General features: G+C 40.1%; 1 protein-coding gene and 1 long non-coding RNA gene across 2 annotated transcripts in view; one reads left to right on the plus strand and one right to left on the minus strand.

Moving 5' to 3' along the window:
* LOC309658619 overlaps window positions 1–19,843 on the minus strand; it is a 473,127-nt gene that overhangs the window by 136,540 nt on the left and 316,744 nt on the right. The gene's annotated exons all lie outside the window — the stretch shown is intronic.
* The window catches only part of MRPS27 (mitochondrial ribosomal protein S27), a 90,225-nt gene that overhangs the window by 61,112 nt on the left and 9,270 nt on the right, over window positions 1–19,843 (plus strand). The window contains exons 5-7 of the mRNA XM_082457394.1: window positions 9,680–9,794; window positions 13,266–13,344; window positions 16,445–16,560. Coding sequence (XP_082313520.1) covers window positions 9,680–9,794; window positions 13,266–13,344; window positions 16,445–16,560 — 310 coding nt within the window. The remainder of the gene's footprint in view (window positions 1–9,679; window positions 9,795–13,265; window positions 13,345–16,444; window positions 16,561–19,843) is intronic.

Below are 19,843 nucleotides of genomic sequence, written 5' to 3' on the forward strand. Positions count from 1 at the left end.
ACAGGAAAGTTACTTTGGATGGCTGACTCTTAGATATAAATTGAATACAATGAAGTATTCATTTGAGTAGAAAATCCTTTACTTAGGGAGAGATCAATTGCTGAAAATTTTTTTTTTTTAATTTATTTATTTTATTTATTTTTGGCTGTGTTGGGTCTTCGTTTCTGTGCGAGGGCTTTCTCTAGTTGTGGCAAGCGGGGGCCACTCTTCATCATGGCGCGCGGGCCTCTCACTATCGCGGCCTCTCTTGTTGCGGAGCACAGGCTCCAGATGCGCAGGCTCAGTAGTTGTGGCTCACGGGCCCAGTTGATCCGTGGCATGTGGGATATTCCCAGACCAGGGCTCGAACCCGTGTCCCCTGCATTAGCAGGCAGATTCTCAACCACTGCGCCACCAGGGAAGCCCTGAAATTTTTATTATCTTACAAAACTTGATCTCCAATTAAAATCTACTTTTAAGGACCTTGAATTTAATTTAGTGATTGTATCATTTCATCTTGAAATTTTAGATGCCAGTTTGTGAGGTCTGCTGTCCCCGTAATAGTCTATGTAGACTGCCCAAGCTGGGTGAAATGATATTCACCTGACTGGGGAATGAGGCTAGTGGAATAGAGCAGAATCAGATGTGGACTGAATGGTGGCTTTTATCCTTGAGTCTCTGTTCTCTTATTTGTATCACTACCATTTTTCTAGTTTAACAGTGACGTGTAAATGTATGATGTTTTAATGAATGGATTAGGCTTATTATTCTTCAGTCATTAAACATGAGAGCTGGAAGGAGTTTCAGGGGTCTGGTCTAGTTGAGTTCCAGTGTATTTTGTTTGACCCATACAATATGTTTTCAAAAACAGTATAACTAGGCAGCTACTTTGCTTGATAATAATACAAGTAGCTTTGTACCTATTGTCTTACATGATTCTTCATGCATTTATATTAACTGACTGGCCCCTGCAGACATTTGAGTGTATGATCTGGATAATCCTACCTTTTCATTTTACAGTTGTAGGAACTGAAACCCCAAGGATCGAGTGACTACAAAGTCAAATGGCTAATTCAGGGCAATTCCAAAACTGTTTCACCGCCTGAGTTTTTTTTCTTTGTTTGTTTCTTTGTTTTTAGTAGGTTAGAGACCTTTGTCAAACTGCAGAGATGTTTCTTAAAGATGTCTTACAAATAAAAGAATTGAAAGGCAGTGGTGGAATAGTAAGAGTAAACAGTCTAGTTTATACTTTAGGTCCTGGAGTTATCTGACTTATCTTGGATAAATCATTTCATCTCATTGGACACCAAGATTCCTCATGCATAAAGTAAAGGAATTAGACTAGACGATTTCACTTCACCCAGTACAGGGCTTGGTAAGTAGTGACTTCTCAATAAATAGTTTAATGAACAGTGGTTATTGAAGGTCCCTACCAGCACTAAACTATAGATTCTCTAATTCTATATGAACTTTTCTTCCTTCCCCATCCCCAATTTACTTGGCCTAGATGGCTTTCAGAGTCTCTTCCAATCTTGAGAGGAGTCTAAGTTTTTTGATTTAGAACTTGTTAGGGGAGGTCTTTGAACCCATGTGCTCTATCGTCTATTCTCCTGTTTTTGGTTTCACTCTCCCATCAGCTTGTCTGTTCCCTGAACTTATTGGACTGCAGCATCTATGTATCCTTTTATGTATGATGGGAAGGAGGCAGCAGGGGGCAGAAGTGAGGAGTAGGTGACTTTCCAGAATGACCACATATTATTTCACATTCTCTGCCGTCTCTGATCTCCTCCTGCCTTGGCACAAAAAAGGTAGCATTTCCTCCTGGCTTGGTCTGTTTATAGGCAGGATAATACTTCAAAACCGGAAGTGGATTATCGTTTCAAATATAAATAATACTTATGAGTTTCAACAGACATTATTGGTATTTATACAGTCTTAGCAGGCCTAGTCACTATTGCCAAATCATCAAACACCTACTGTTGTAGGTCACAAAAAGATAGAAAACTTGTCCCCTGCCTTTTAAGAGCTTAAAGCCTTAATAATGAAGTCAGTAGAGTTACAGAAATAGAAACCAGGTATGAACTTGGGTTGTATAACTGGAAGTAAATCCAGTCTTACCTTTTGCTATAAATAGAATCCTTTGAGATTCAGCTTTTCCATGTGTTAGAGAATCAAAATGTTTAAAACGCTGAGATGCTTTTCTTCTTTATTTAAAAAAAAAGATGATTCTTAAGAAATCCAGATTAGTGCTGAGCTTCTCTTCCATCAAAAATACCCCAAAAGAGATCCATAATCTCACACACAAAAACACATATAAATCCGCTCAACACCAGCTTAACTCTTCCCTGCTTTTATGCCGGTGTGCTTCGTCCCCTGGGCCAGTCCTCTGCCTGCTCATTTCTTTTGTGGCAGACTTAATCCCGACAACTTCACTAAGCCTAGAATACTCCAGAAATCCTAAATGCTATTCCTTTGTCTTCCTCCTTTTTTCACACCTCCCCCTTCCTCAGAACTATTCAGATATATAGGCTACCCCTGGTTAATTAATATATGTGATTTTCCTGCCTTAGTCATCGTATTATTTATGATTTTGCAGAAATTATATCTGAAGTTCCTAGCCCAAACTTTAGAAGACATCAGGAAATGTTGGCGTCTTTTTAAAACTGGCTCATTTATGGCTCATAGATTTCCTACTGAAAACCAAAAATATTTCCCTTATCTCTGCCCGACCCAAGCCAGTTCCCACAACTCTATGTGTTTTTATAAATAGGGCTGGTTCCAAAATCCAGTTTTTCTCAGCTTCCTGCTGTCCTGAGCTGAAGGCCCTCTTCCTTTAGCCTCACCTTGCCCTCCACCGTCTCTCAGGCATGAAGCTAACCTGTGTATCCACCTTGCAAGTGGCTGGAGAAGCCCCACCAGGCACTTCGGGTGCAATTTCACTGACAGATCAGTTGTTGGCTACAAAGACAGACGTTTTATGCTTGTAGGACCATCGCCAGGAGGGCACCTCAGCAATCACTGTAAATACTTTTTTCTTCTCCAGTTCTCCCCACAAATAATCCTTCCCTGTTACCCATATGATCACCTTTTGGAGGCTGACAAAAATAGTAGGCTTCAGACAAAGAACAGTTGGCTTCATCTGACTGGCTCCTGTGCTTTATATATTTACCATGAGAGAAGGAGCAGCAGAGCATAGAGTCAGTCTATAGGTTTTTTCTTTCTGTATCTGAAGGGAGAGATGTCATCTTTAAGATTGTTTGAAACTAGAGGAAACTGGGCAGACCAGCAGGGTTAGACCACAGACCATCTGGCACAGGGTAGCTACTTAGTAAATATTTTCTTAGTGAATGAAAAATGTGTCCCCTATATTGAGAGATGTTGATCTGGCTAAACAATAGCCAGATCAGAGAGAAGACAGAATAGTTTGGGGATATATGTCCTACTTGTCCTTGCTTGTTTTCTATTCCATGAATGATATGGAAAATGGAGTATTTCTCCTAGAGTACTTTCTTGGATGTGAAATGTTATTTCATTATACCAGGTGAAATGCTGGCGACCTCATTTTTAAGCCCAGGGTATGACAAATTTAGACTTTGATATCTAGCAAGTCCCTCTGTTTTCCATCTTCACTTTAAAATGTGTTATTATGCTGCATTTATTTAGCACTTCACTTTTGTAAAATTCTATGCCTGTGTTATTCTCTACCAAAAAATCCACTTACTTGTTACCCTTATTAGAATGGCAAACAGGGATACCAAATGTCTCATGGCTGTTTTCAGAGAAAACTACTTGTAAACTGGATTTTAATTTTTTCAAGTTCTATTTTGGAAATTGGCAGAATGTAAATTACAAATGAACTGAAATTATAGTTTTATTACCTTATTTGCTTTTCCTCTTATAAAATTAATAACTCTAGGGTTAGAAAGAATCTCAAGGAGGTTATCTGTATAAAATTTGCTCAAATTAAGCAGCAAACCCTGGAGAGGTTGATTCTAAAGGAGGCATTAGGAGTTTTTAGGGCTAATAGAACTGTTCTTTTTTTTTTTTTAATTTTTATTTATTTATTTATTTATGGCTGTGTTGGGTCTTTGTTTCTGTGCGAGGGCTTTCTCTAGTTGCGGCAAGCAGGGGCCACTCTTCATCACGGTGCACGCGCCTCTCACTCTCACGGCCTCTCTTGTTGCGGAGCACAAGCTCCAGATGCGCAGGCTCGGTAGTTGTGGCTCACGGGCCTAGTTGCTCCGCGGCATGTGGGATCTTCCCAGACCAGGGCTCGAACCCGTGTCCCCTGCATTGGCAGGCAGACTCTCAACCACTGCGCCACCAGGGAAGCCCCGATAGAACTGTTCTTATAGCTTGACTGTGGTGGTGGTTACACAACTGGATGCATTTGTCAAAATTCACAAATTCACTGAAAAGTGTGAATTTTACTGTTTGTATGTTATATCTTTGTTAACCTGTTTTTTAAAAAAGAAAAAAGCAGTAGAACTTTAAAAAAAAAAAAAAAGACATTTTTATCTGCCTAAGAGGTAGATAATGAATTCATTGGAAATGTACACGCCCGAACTTAGGCATTTGCGAGGGCAATGTTTTAAAAGGAGGGGATTCTTGCTCTTGATGCATCACTTAGTGCACACTCAGGACATATTTGTTGAAAAGTTAAAATTACCTTGGGCTTCCCTGGTGGCTCAGTGGTTAAGAGTCTGCCTGCCAAGGCAGGGGACATGGGTTCGAGCCCTGGTCCGGGAAGATCCCACATGCCACGGAGCAACTAAGCCCGTGCGCCGCAACTACTGAGGCTGCGCTCTAGAGCCCGTGCTCCGGCAACAAGAGAGGCCACCGCAATGAGAAGCCCGTGCACCGCAACGAAGAGTAGCCCCCGCTCACCACAACTAGAGAAAGCCTGTGTGCAGCAATGAAGACCCAATGCAGCCAATCAATCAATAAAATAAAATAAATTTTTTAAAAAAGTTAAAATGACGTGAAGTTCCCCTATAAAAGTAAGAATCTGGGATCTCAAGCAAGAAAGTGGTTTTAATCTAGAATACTGATGTCTTTATTATCAGTTCCTATATTAGACTCCTATATTAGCCCCCTTTTTCAAACACTTGACAAAGATATAATAGTCATTAGAAAATTATTGCATCAGAACTTGGTTTTATTTGTGGTAGTTGGGGGCAACTAATAATTGATGAAAGCAGAATTTCCAGCAGGATGCAAAAGAAAGTAATTATCCTTGTAGAATAAGAAAGTGCGTAGCCATGACTGAATCAGATTCTGGTTTGAATAATCACCTGACACCCTCTTGCTCTTTGGTTCTAGTTCAGGGAAGCGCTCAAACCTTTCAATAAGTGCCCACTTTGCTTCATTGATAAGGCTCCCCGTCCGCACTACAGACTCTGAAGCCAGCTGTGTTTTCTTCTTGGCACTCTTCCTGTCCTCCTTTTACCCCAGCCCCCTCACCCATCTCCATGTCTACCCAACTCGGGGGCTGAGATTTCCATCTGTAAAGCCTGTTGCTACAGGATACAGAATTCACTCGGGAGGCGGGAAAGCTGCATGTGTGTGTTTAAGGATGGTGGCTCTCATAATCAGATAAATGTTGTGGAAAGCTTGCTCATTCATATGGAAGAGCCAGCGCTGCAGCTAAATGGTGGAGCCGCTGAGCTCCAGGCTCTGGCATCTGTGCATTAGCCCTGCTCAGTCAGGAGCGCTTTTGTTTGTGATACTGAAATAGCTGAGGAGCATCACCGCTTTTGCCTTCAACAGTAACCTTTGGTTGAACCCATGGAAAAAAGGCTGTATCGCTTTTTGTTTTTGTTTTTTTTTTAAAGCAACGATGAAATTGGTCACAAATAGGAAATCCCATGTGATTCTACACACAATGAAGTACCTCCTATGTAATCATAGTAAGTCTCTGGTGTTTTACTTTTCACTCTTGACTTCCTTTATATAACTGCTCTTCCCTTCTAAGATATCTCAAAGGTATCAAAGACTTTTTCCCCATGTCATGCATCCTGTGATTCTGCTTTCCTTCCTTCCTGGTGACATTAGTCTTGAATGAACAGTAGTGCTGGTGAATGCCCTGAAAAGCCTGGAATGTAACCTGATTTTTGAGGAGAGGAAGCTTCTCAGTTCCTGCCTTTTGACTTGCCTGGACAAGTTCTGTCTTCACCTGGGAACCCACTTAGCACTGTGGACAGAGTTATCTTCAGCCACAGGGTACCAGCTTTGGGAACTAGTAAAGCCGGAGCTTAAGAGCACACTTCATTCTCTCCTTCTCCTTCTTGTGCCCCTCCTTCCTTCCAAGAAAATACTCACGTCCTTAGGATTGTTGTCAAGTTTGCTTCTGTTTTATAAGCGGGAAGCTCAGAATGTCTCTTGCCTCCATGAGCACAAGCATTGTTGGGGTTATTTGGGTTGCATTTGTTTATCTTTTCCACACTCACACGGTTTGCCTAGCTTGGCAGCCTGCTGGCCTGGACAATAATAAAGCTTCTGTCGAGGTGAGCAAACAGCTGATGGCATGGGGCACAGAGGGGACTCCTACAGTAGCTGCCTGTAATCTGCCGGGCTGGTGGTCAGAGTAGGCAAGAACAAAAGCCAGTCTGTTTGCAGGCAATTTGGAAAATCAATGTGTTAGTTGTGTTCTTGTCTCTTTGCCTTTCTCTTGGCTAAAACGGGAGAATGCTGGTCCAGCAGTTTGCAGAATCGTTCCAGGCAAGTACCCATTCCAGAGACTTACCTGCCTGTCATATTTCCACTGGCTGTTCTGAAAAGGGCCCGAGTTTTTCTGTCTGAACTGCTTAAAAAGCCACTGACAGAGAGTTCTTAAACTCAACATCCAAAGTTGGACCCTACTATTCCAATGTTTTGAGTGGTTTATATTCTAGATAGTTATTCACGTAAGTTGTGTGCTAATTTTTTTTTTTTTTAATGCTGATGAGGGCTTAAAAAGGAGTTTGTTTGTTGCCTAGCTATGAAATGCAAGAATTGCACTTTGAGCAACATATTTCATAATATATGTGTGTTTGCCTCTTATTCCTAAATTGATTTAATATTGTCACTTAGTTGAAAATGTCCTAGTCATCGTTGTGTATCTGGATTATTAGGTCTTACAGAGCAGAGATCACACCAAGTAGCCCTGTTCTAGGATGGGAGAGGGAGTGAACTTAGTAAAGACCCATGTGAGTCTGTTGACACATCTTTCAAAGGACAGCCGTGCAGATGATTATATTAGTTGTATGAAGTCTTGAGTTACTTTCCCTTTAGGCTTCTAAGAAATAAAAGGCGATAAGGAAAGATTTGAGAAGAAAAGACTTTTCTGTTCATCCGTGTGTTAAAATTAGCCTCAGAAGGTTTGCAAATGGCTTTAAACAAATTTTCATTTGCACTTTGAAGGTCTATAACTAGATCCTATCAATCTTTGTTCCTCTTTTTCAAAGCCTAAAACTGGTCTGCTGATTATGAATAAGAGAAAAGGGTGTTTGGTTTTATGTGGTCATGGTGCTCTTATTTTAAAGTCCATCAAAAAGAAAAGTAATAACTTTAATGGTCATTGGAGACATCCTAAAGCAGAAGATGAGATTTAAATAATCGTGGGTAAAGGAGATAATTGACATTTTTTGTTTTGTTTTGTTTTGTTTGTTTGTTTTCAAAGGAAAAATAGACTAAACCTAACAGCCACTACTACCAAAAATACCTCTAGCATCTAGCAGTGCCCTTTGCATTTTTAGTATTTATCATGCCCCCCGCCCCCGTGTTATTGTTAAACTGGTTTATATACCTTATTTTTGTAATGAGATTATAAATACCCCAAACAGGGAATTTACAAATTCTACAGTATACCATAGACGTTAACATAATGATCAATACATTATTGCATTTAATACGTGTTGATTAAAGCTCTTTTTTTATTTGTCAAAAACCTATTGTCAGCCACAAATTGTGTCAGGCACTGAGGCATCAGTGTGGAGCAAGGCAGTCACTGCCCCTGCTTACTGCCCAGGGAGCCTACAGGCTAGCGAGAAAGCATCACCATCTTTAGGCAGTACACCTGGTATTTCACTTGACTTTTTTTTTTTTTTTTAATAAAATTAGCTGTTAATTGGCCATTACACTTCAAATCTCAGATTTTTCAGAGTAACAAGGAGTGATGCTCAAGTTGCTCAAGTGTTGATTTTAAAATGTGAGGGAAAGCATGAAATACTAAAAGATATAGTTTGTTTCATTTCTATGCAGAGGATCTCATTAAACCTACTATCTAGGGCACTTATACAATGGCTTTCTCTGGCTAGGTCACTCTCATCTTAAACATAATTTGACATATTTCTATCCTTCTGCTTTTATCTAAAGGGGTTAATTCTGTAAAGAAAGAGTGAGAGAGACATTTTCCAGCCAAATCTAAGGCAGTCAAAAAACTGGACAGAGCTAGATGACTTCAAATCCATAAAACATCTTCAGATCTTATTTTTGTCAAATCTCTCACCAGATCACTAATAAATAGCCTAAATTAAATACTACTTCTCACTTGCTCTCTTTTTCTCAGCTTTTACTTTGGCAGAGAACCTGTTCAGCAGGAAACTATCCCAATGCCAGATGGCAGGAAATAGCAGGTGGCAAATTGAATAACCAGCCTTTGAAAAACACCAGTATTAGCCTCTAGCCCCAATTCTCAAATATGGCACAAAATTCTTTCACTTGAAGTTTTTGTCTTGCCTTTTGTTTTTAAGAAAACTGTTTGAATTTTGTGGGGTCCAGGGATTGACTTGCTTCCTGAATGGTCAAAGTGGGGACTTCAGCTGACACGAGATGATGTTTGAGGAACCGTCCCGATCAAAACAGATAAACAGAGGTCTCCTCACACCCTCACACCTCTCACCTGAGTGAGAGGTCTCCCCTCTCACTCAGCCCTGTGGCACAGACCCCCAAGAGCAAGGAGAAGCTGCTCCGACCAGTGTGTGCCAACTCAAGGCAAGAGCAGCATTCGAATTCCTTTACAAGTTCCATTCTTTTGTGGGAATACTGGTACTATTATACACCTCAGCTTGGACTGCTTAGGCCTTTTAAAACCATGTGGGGAACAGTAGGAAGCAAGAGGAGATAGACTGAAGCGCTGGAATAGAGCTGTGAGAAAGCGTGATCATGGATCCTGGAGGGCCTGAATGCTAAATTTTGCTCATTTTTTTTTCTTTTTTGTTTTCTTTCAGTTCACTGAAGAGTGTCCTAATCTCTCCTAAGTGCCACAAGAAATAGCAATATAACTCAAAGCTGATTTTCCACTAGAATTGTTATGCTATCCTAGTTTTCATTTTTGCTTCATCTGTTTTATTTTAAACTTCTAAAGTATAAGCTTCCACATCTGTCTTCTAATGAAATGTGTATTTATGTAACACCATGGTTAGAAGAGCATATTCCTGAAATCATTTTTGTAAATCTCATGTTAAAACAAGGTATTGAATTGGGGGTATAAATAAGGAACAAAATTTTTATACTCTTTTTGTTTATTATTATTTTGCCTTTTTTCGCATTTCAGACTTTATAGTGAATGAGTTTTACCCTCAAGCTTTTATCAACTGTTGGTCTTTATGACTTTTATGATCACATTGACTGCACATCAGGACCTGCTGATGGAAGAAGGATTTTGGCATTGACATTTAGGAGTTAACCCCAATTTTCTCTCTTCTTATGCTTTATTTAGATTTCGACACAGCCCCAACTGCTGGTACCTGAGAGATTGGACTATCCACACCTGGATTAGGCAGTGTCTAAAATATGGTGCCCCAGACAAAGCCTTATATACCCTTGTAAATAAGGTGAGTGGTTTCCTGGCATTTGCAGCTTATTCTTCTGAGTTTAGGTGATGTGGTGTTTGTACCATTACAGAACAGCAGAGAATAGTACAAGAAGTAACTTTTAAATTTATTTGCCCTCAGAAAATCTTTTTAGAATGGAGCTGGTATAAATTAACCAACACATTAAAAATAAACATTCCGGTAGCTGTGGCTTTTCCAAGCACAGTGACTTAAAAATAGAGTGGTAAAAGCAAAAGGTAATCCAATCACAAGAACTTTGTTGGTGGTCATTTCATTCTTGATCCCTAAGTCTTGGATTTTTTGCCTAGTTCCCTTTGGTGAAGTTTAGAGAAAAAGACATGACCATTTTGCTGGAGTGTGATCTCCAGAGCATTCAGATCATCTTACACATTTTTAAGAAGACAGACTTCCTAGGTTATTCAAAACATGTCTTCCTAAGCCCCTGACTCCTCCCCTCAAGCCCCAGAGCCCCTGTGATTAGGGTCTTTCTGCATGTTATACTCTACCCAAGGGTTGAGTCTTCATTCCCTTCATAGTATGAAATAAATACAAAATAAGCAAAAGTTTAGAATTTTATTATTGTGAGTCTCAAGCTACAATCCTAGTTTGACCCTTAATAAGACTTTAACAATATTTCTGTGGAAATGTGTTATTTCTATAGTGTCACTGGACCTTCTATGGTAGACCTCAAAAAGAAATACTAATTTTGTTTTTGGGAGTTCTTGTTCCCATGACTTGGGCCTAATTTAACTTAATATACATTTCAGATAGTTTGTGTGCGAGATGTTGCGTTGGGTATGGCATTGTCCCAAAAAATGAGCAATGTCCTATCCTTTCCCTCGGAAAGCTTATAATTTAATAAAGTAGATAAGCAGGTTCACTGATAAATCTAATATTAAGCCCCAGGGGAAGGAATGGATTAAATCTTGCTCTTCAGTTCAGACTTTAATGACACAGATCATACTCAAAGAAGAAGATTCCTGTGAAAACAAAACAAGAAGTTCTGGAAAGACAAAAAATGTCTATCTCATTTTCTACTCTTACTAGTCTTTTAGTGGAAAGAACACCAGACAAGGAGTCAGAAGACCCAAGCTATAACCTCATAAATTCTACCAATTGCTCATAACTTCAGGCAAATAGTAGTTTTATTCTTCTAGGTCTTAGTTTTTTCAACTCTTAAGTCAAGTGAGTTGCACTAAATCAGTGATTTCCAACCCTGGCTGCCTGTTAGAATCACACAAGAAGCTTTTAAAAATTATAGATGCTTTTCTCCACCCCCAAGATTCTAATTTAATTAATCTTTCTGGAGTCCAGCCATTGGTAGTTTTTTAATTGTTTTTTTAGAAAATAGATTTTATTTTTTTGGAGCAATTTTGGGTTCACGATAAAATTGAGCAGAAGGTACAAAGATTCCCCACATGTTCCCTGTCCCCCCACGTGCACAGCCTCCCCAGTGAGCCATTTGTTACAACTGATGAACCTACATTGACACATAATCGCCCAAAGTCCGTAGTTTACATTCGGGTTCACTCTTGATGTTGTACATTCTATGGGTTTAAACAATGTATAATGACATGTATCTACCATTGTAGTATCATACACACTAGTTTCGCTGCCCTTAAAATCCTCTGTGCTCTGCCTTTTCATACCTCATTGGTGTCTTTTAAAAGCTCCCAAGCTGATTCTCATTTGCAGTCAGTGTTGAGAATCACTGACCAGTTGATTTCTAAGGTTCCTTCCAGCTTTAATGATTTATCATTCTAAGATATTTTGTTTTTACCCTGCCTTAGGGATTAGTGAAGATTTGGTTGACTGCTTTGATGAATTTAAACACTGCCCATGAGCTACAACCTTTAAAGCAATGGATTCTAAACTTTTTTTCCATTTCGGCACATCTGAGGCATTCTGTACAGCCTGCTGGTAATAGTGACTCAGTTCAGCAGTGATTTGCAACTGGGGTTTAGGGTTATCAGAATTTCTAAGGGGATGGGTATAATTGGAAAAAAAAGAATTCCTCAGGTGTTTCTGGTGGTTGACGGGGGGCGGGGGGGATGAGCTTACTGAAGTAAGGATTTAAAACAGACACATGACCACAGCCTAGACCATTAGTAGTCAGACTTGATTGTGTGTGCAAGTCACACAGGAGCCACAGCAACTTCAGGCTTCTTGGGTCTTTAAAAACTAGTCTAAGAGACAAGAGATAACAGATGCTGACAAGAATGTGGCAAAAAGGGATCCCTTGTGCATTGTCGGCAGGAATGTAAATTGGTACAGCCAGTATGGGAAACAGTATGAAGGCCCCTCAAGAAATTAAAAATAGAACTATAATTTGATCCAGCAATTCCACTTCTGGATATAAATCCAAAGGAGATGAAATGACTATCTCAAAGAGATACCTGCACCCCCATGTTCATTGCAGCACTATTCACAATAACCAAGCCATGGAAACAACCTAAATGTCCATTTACAGATGAATGGATAAAGAAGATGTGGGGTGTGTATATGAACATATACATACAATGGAATAGTTAGCCATAAAAAAGGAGATCCTGCCATTTGAGACTACATGGACAAACCTTAAGGGCATTATGCTCAGTAAGATAAGTCACTCAAAGAAAGACAAATACCTCATGATCTCACTTATATGTGAAATCTAAAAAAGCGGAACTCATAGAAACAGTGTAGAATAATGGATGCCAGGGACTGGGAGGGCGGGAGAAATGGGGAGATGTTGGTCAAGGGATACAAACTTCCAGTTGTAAGATGAGTAAGTTCTGAGGATCTAATGTACAGCACGGTGACTGTAGTTAACAGTACTGTATTGTATACTTGAAAGTTGCCAGGAAAGTAGATCTTAAATGTTCTCACCACTACCACCACCAAAAAAATGGTAATTATGTGAGGCAATGAATGTGTTAACTAGCCTTATTGTAGTAATCATTTTGCAATATATATGTGTGTTAAATTATCATGTTGTACACCTTAAAATTACACAATGTTGTATGTCAATTATATCTTAATAAAGTTGGAGAAAAAGCACTCTAAGGACCAGAAAATGCTGCATAATGTGATAATGTGTGCTTTCTCATGGGAGTCCATTTTTGCATTGATATTCATACCTTCTGAAAAGAATCACTGAACCAGTGGAGTACGGTGGTTTTTTATTGTCTTGGTTTGGTTTGGGGTTTTTTTTTAGTTATGATGAAGTGTTAGAATTGAGCTTTATTTTTCAGATGTCAGTTGTCTTATATCAGACACCCACTCACAACTCTCTCACCCTCACCAACAGTTCCAGTTACCAAGCTGCGTGAGTCACAGCTTCTATTTCACCATCACAGATGCTGTAAAATGATAGTCAGATATTTTAAAGCTAACGGTGGCAAGTTTTTTCCTGAATAATACATAGGCATAAATTATAAACTGAATTAAATGAATATTTTTTCCCTTATCTTACTTTTATTTTCATTACAGGTCCAATATGGTATTTTTCCAGATAACTTTACATTTAATTTACTGATGGATCATTTCATAAAGGAAGAAAATTACAAAGGTAAGAAACCAAACCCAGTTCCATTTATAATGGATCTTCAGCTCCCAAAGGGAAGTAAATGTAGGCACTTTTACTTTTTTTATTTCTTAATGACTCTCTACATCACTCTTTCAGTCAGAAATAGGTGCGTAGTTGATTTACCACACCAGTTGGCCAGGTAGCAGAATCATATTCAGGTCTTTTTTCCTCTGAGTTTCTCAAGTTTATTTGTTCATGTCTCTTTGGGCAAAGGACAATGAATTTAGTTAAGCAATAAGCCTTGCCTGAGTTTCCATGGCTAGTTAAGATTATATTAATTCAACTATTAGCTTGACTTTTTTTAGCACCATTTGCTAACTTTCTTTTATTTAAATCACAGTTGTTATAGCATGTGAAGTGTGTAAGTATAAAATCTTATACACTGGAGAGAGTAGTACACTCGCTATGAAGGAAAGTCATTTCACCTCCCTAGGCTTTTGTTTCCCCATCTCTAAAGTAAGTGCATTGGTGAACTCTGAGATCTCTTTACCCCCAAAATCCTCTGACCCCATGGAATTAATTTAAAGTGGCTCTTACTTTCAGCTACAATAAGGGAGGCCAAGGAAAGATGGGGATGTGGCAGACCCTACAGAGCAGTCAAGTGGAGCCCTGCCAGTCTCCAGTGGACAGGGAAGGGTAGTTCAGCACGCTTGTGCTTGCAGCTACGCAGACAGTGAAGAAGGAAAGAGGAGGCCATGCCGTTGTGTAAAGACACACAGTGGCTTTCCCCTTCCATCATTTCATCCTCAGGCTTGGTTCTGAGGAGCCACGCCCGTGTTAGGGTACTCACTACCTCAGGCGTGTGGATATGGGCTGGTGCACTTATGCTTCTATGACACCTGTGATTCCTGTCATTGGGTTACATCCTCTTGTCCCTGCACACCAGCACCCTCAGCCTTTTCCATCGTGTCGCTGCCTGGACTCAGTGATTAGGCTGGGGACCTGGGGACCGGGGACCTCTCTCCTTTCTCTTCTCTGGGTCTCTGCTTTATCTTCTCTCTCATAAGGCTTGCAGTTGTTGACTGCCTAAAAATATTTGCTGTGCATTATTTTTTGAAATGCTCATTATCCCTTGTCCATTTTAAACATGGACTTCCTGAATTCAACTAAAAGATAATTAGCTTTTGCATGTTTCATCGTCTGTTCTCTGTGAACATCAGATTTAAGAATCCTTATTACTCTATCATTGGAAAATTATGTAGTAGTAGTTTTCTCCCCTCTCTCTTTAAAGGTAATGTTGGAAGGGTAATAGGAGTTTTGGGTTTGGTTTTTTTCTTTTTTTTCCTTCTAAATTCAGAGTAAATAATATTGAGGATTTTTTAAAATAAAGTTTTGATGAAGATTATTATTGTTTATGGCAAAATTTAGAAAATGTTATACTTTTTATGGCTAAAATAGGAAATATCAAAGTATATAAATCATTATGGAGGAAAAGGAAATTACTTATACAGATCAACCTAATTTCACTTCCCAAGCTGACTGAAATGAATATAAATTAGAGATAAAATAAATTTGATTTATTTTTCATGTGTAATTTTGGATTCAGTATTGAACAGTTGGCAAAACAGATTTTTTTTAAGCTGGATTTGTAACTTTAACTGTGTTCTTTTAAAATATCGGTTTGTTGGTGAGGTGGGAGTGTTGTTTGTTTAATCTCTTCCAGGTTCTTATTTTGCTACTGACTTACTGGGTGACTCCTCCCTGGTCTGCCTGTCTATCTCAGTTTCCCCGTCTGCAAAAAAAATATAGAAACTCTTGCCTGTGGCCTCATGTAGAGCCATGACAACACACACAAAACCAGCTGGCTAGCAACAGCTGCAGATCAGTGCTAACTCTTTTAATTATGAGTATATGCAAAAATCGGTTAACAGAGCAGCTCAGTCAGTTATTCAGAAACATTTGTTGTGCCTGTGTTATGTGCAGGCACCGTATTTTAAACCAATATTAACATTCTCTGATTTAACAACGAATACTAAGGGAAAGAAATTGTTTGAATTTGATTTTCTTGCCTTCTGCCTATATTGTGAAATATTGAGGGAAAATAAATTAGACCTTGCTCAAGGTCTGGTCTCCTATGATCAGCATTCATGTAAAAACAAATATCTTCTATGTTACACTCACGGAATTATAACTTATGAATAAGCATTTCCTTTCCATTCTTTCAGTTCTTTTATTTATTTATTTATTTATGGCTGTGTTGGGTCTTCGTTTCTGTGCGAGGGCTTTCTCTGGTTGCGGCAAGTGGGGGCCACTCTTCATCGCGGTGCGCGGGCCTCTCACTATCGCGGCCTCTCTGGCTGCGGAGCACAGGCTCCAGATGCGCAGGCTCAGCAATTGTGGCTCACGGGCCCAGTCGCTCCGCGGCATGTGGGATCTTCCCAGACCAGGGCTCGAACCCGCGTCCCCTGCATTGGCAGGCAGACTCTCAACCACTGCGCCACCAGAGAAGCCCCTCAGTTCTTTTAAATTGAGCCTGATTGTCCTTTTTGTAGTCATCAGTTTTCTGTCTTTGAAATAATACCTGGGATTTAGAATTGTCTCTAGCATTTGTTCTCTTTTGCCCAAACAGGGAGAAAATTCCAGAACATACAGTGGGGCAGTCAGCCGAGCCCCCTCTCTACTTGTCAGGGTGACCTGGAAAATATATTTGCCTCCTTTCTGTATGTCTTAGCTCTTCCAGCTGATGGACATGATGCCTTAAATTTGCTTCACAGTTTATGAGGCATTTTCATATGTATTATTTTGTTGGACTGTCAACAGTCTTGTGATGTATGTGGGACAAATGGTATTTTAACATCATGAAGATGATAATGAGAAATTTGAGTGGTTTATTTGACATCCTTGAGGACAGTGATATAATAGCACCTGATTCAGTACATAGTAGTGTGTACAGTAGAAGCTGCAGACTTGGGAAAGACCTAGTTTATGGAAGAACTAGGACCAGAGCCCACATTTCTTAACTTCTTAATTCTGTTTATTTTTCTATCATGCCCCACTTTTTAAGAGTTTATAGTTAAATACAGGTTTGATGATGTTACGTAAAACTAATTACCTCTCATTTTTACTTTGTTCTTCTTTCCAGATGCTTTATCCGTGGTTTTTGAGATCATGATGCAAGAAGCTTTTGAGGTTCCCTCCACCCAACTCCTCTCCCTCTATGTTTTATACTACTGCCTGGCAAAGAAGACAAACTTCAGTGTAAGTGATCTACCTTAAAGCAGCAGTGAGAGCCTTAGAAGAAGCAAGCAGTGGCTGCTTAGTAGGGATGTGGGCGCCAGAGGAGACCTCTGCCCTCAGCGTCTGGAAAAAGATGCCTGATGTACAGCCCTGTGGCCCCGTACAGCCAGGAATGAGTGTTCGTCCTGTACATTTTAGGTACTGGGTTCTAACAAAGTGGAATTGGACATTCTTCCACTTGGAAAAATCTCAAGGGAAAGTCCTTATGTATGTTCTGAGACTTGAGCTAGGCTAAGTGCACCTCACACGTGCAGAAGTGGGTAATCGATGATCAGTGAGAGCTGGACATGGCGTACCAACAAAGCAGTGAGGCAGCCAGCTTCGACCACGACCTCAGGTATTAAATACTCATTGTGTAATTTGTGTCAGTATTTTCCTAAGGTTGCTCTGGGTCAGTCCAGAAGACTAAGTTTTGGTTTCATCTCTTAGGGTATTTAGTCATTGCTTATTGCTATCCTAAAAATAACAACAGTAACAACAACAATAGCTAATACTTAAATGGCACTTACTTTACACCAGGCTGTGTTCTTGGTGTTTCAGATTTATTAATTCATTTAATCCTCACAACTCCATGCAGATGAGAAGACTGGGGCACAGAGATGTTACATAATAGCCACCCAGCTAGTAGGTGATGAAGCCACCTGGTGAAGCCAAGCAGCCTGGCCCTACAGTCTGCCCTTAACCTCACATGTAACACCAAAAAATACTACTTTGGGTAGGAACTGAAAAGATCATCTAGTCTAGCCCCATTCTAAAAAAATTTGTGTGTTTTGTTTTTGTAAGATGAATGTCATAGCCAATGGCATACCTCACGTTTATTAGTTCATTAAATATATATTGAGCAACTACTACATTCCATACATTTCAAGTGCTCCTTATACAGTGGTGAGCAAAAATTTCCTTCTTACAATCTAAGATGAATATAGGCATTTAAAACAAAACAAACACACGAATATAAAATTGTGACTATAGTGATCACTACAAAGACGTCTTCTATGAAGAGCCTGTATGGTAGTGAGTTTTTGTTTGTATTTTAAACTTGTTAGGAAAGGCTTCTTCCTTAAGGAAATATTTCTTGAGTTAATATTTGAAGCATGAATAGGAATTAACAGACTGAAGAGAGGAAGAACAATCCAAAAAGAGGAAATGACATGTGCAAAAGTCCTGTGGCAGAAAGAACATGCTGAGCGGAAAGGGGCTGGAAGAAGGTAGGAAGATAGTGTAGCTACCACAGAGAGAATTATAGGGTGAGATGAGGTTGCAGAGGCAGGTCATGCTAAGCTGTTTCGTCTGCCTTCTAAAAATAGTGAGAAGCCACTGAAAAGTTTTAAGCAGAAGGGGTGGCATGATCAGATTTGTGTATCTGGGCTGTAATATGGGTAGGAGATTGGATCAGGGCCAGGGTGGTTTTGGTCAGAGCACTTAGGAGACTATCATGGTCGTCTGAGCAAGAGTAATGGTAGTGTGGGGACCAGAACGTGGTGGAGGTACAAAGTAGCTGATGACCATATCTAGGAGGCAAAGAGCATGATGAGGAAGGAAGTAGATGTGGAGGCAGGGAGGTGGGGGTGAAGTCTGACCTCCTCAGTTTCTGCCTGGGGTATCTGGACAAAAGGGTCACCATGTGTTTGCAAAGACTTCTTTTGATGAGGAAGATCATTAATTTGGCTCTGAATGTGTTGCATTTTGAGATACCATTGAGACAGTCAAGAGATTTCACAAGGGAAATTGGCATCTTAATGGAAAAGTCTGGACTGGAGATGTAATTTATAAATCCACGTGTTAAGTGTCTGCAGATGAGCCACAGGCCAAAAGGAGAGTCAGGAATGTGTTGGAACAAACACCGTGAGAGGAGGTGGTCTGCATGTAGAGCGCTCCTCAGAGGGTAGGTGAGACGAGGACTTCTACGAAGTGCGTTGAACTTAGTGGTGTGAGGGCCATAGAGTAATGGAGCAGGAAACCAAATTGGAGAGGATTGTGGAGTGAGTCCGAGGTGCAGAAAGGAGACAGTGCGCATCAGCAGTGTTTTGAGATGTCTGGCCATGAAGGGGAGTGGAGGGAGGAAGGAGAGAAGCAGGGTTTGCTTTGTATTACTGGGAGAAACTGAAGCATGAAATGAGAAAACCTTGAGGACATTGGTAAAATAGCTCCTGATTTAGTCCATAATAGTACATAGAGTAGAAGTTAAAGGCTTGGAAGAGACCTGAAATTTTATGTTAACACATAACTAGCCTTTCATCTAAGCAGCAGTGGTTGTATTTTTCCCAATCATCCAAAAAATCTCTAACACATCCATTTGCTTTCATTCATCTTTGTAAAAGAGCTTTTGGAAGAATCACCATTGCAGCCACCATCACCACCCCTGCTCGGTTCTAGCACAACAAGGATGCTGCTCATTTGGCTTTTAGCCCCTGTTGCATCCTGATACTATAGGTCATGTTTTTCCCTAAAGAAAAGAAAAAATGCTTCTAAGGCTCCTTTTTTATTTTTCCTTGGGCCCCTTTTCATGCAGTTTTTGTGGGGGAAAATCAAACCTCCAAGTGATTTGCTTTCGCAAGTGAAATGACCTGGTCCTTCATTACCAGCTCTCTCGCTTATGTGTGCTGCAGAAGCCCCTCAGGAGGCTTTGCTTTTCTCCCAGGGTCTTTGCTTGTTTCAAAGGTTTAGAAAAACCTTAAGAAATTGCACTTGCATTGCACAAAGATCATTCCCAATAAAGAGGTTCGGGTGCCCATTAACACCTGGGGTACCCCACTTATATACCTGGCTGCAATTGTAGCTTGCACACCTTGTTCATCCTCTGACCAGTGCAGGGCCACCTGAGCTTTGCGTTCTGTATTTCCAAGCTGGAACAAAGGCTCAGGCCGCTGTGTGCTCCTACTGCGCCAGCACCGAGAAGATCACAGCCCTCGTTGTCTGGGGAGTTGCCAAGGCTCTCCTCAGGCCTGCCTTTACAGTGAGTCCCCCGTCACTGCTGTTGCTAGTCTGCAGCAGCCTTAGCAATGCTTGTATTTTGCCCCTTCTTTTCCCATGTCTCATAAGGCTTCAATTTTATTGAAGTGTAATTTTGCACCCTGGGTTGAAAGAAATGATCGCTAAGTGTTTCTGATTGCCTAATTGATTTTTGAGAGGCATAAATCTATCTAAAGGCAGCCTAATAGTTATATTTATTTGAACACTGTGAAGTAGAAGGAGTCTTATTGCTGAATTGTTTAAAATTCAAAAAGCTTGCTCTGTCATTTCA

This window comes from Balaenoptera physalus (assembly GCF_965194825.1).
Source record: "Balaenoptera physalus genome assembly, chromosome: 3".
Taxonomy (NCBI): Eukaryota; Metazoa; Chordata; class Mammalia; order Artiodactyla; family Balaenopteridae; genus Balaenoptera; species Balaenoptera physalus.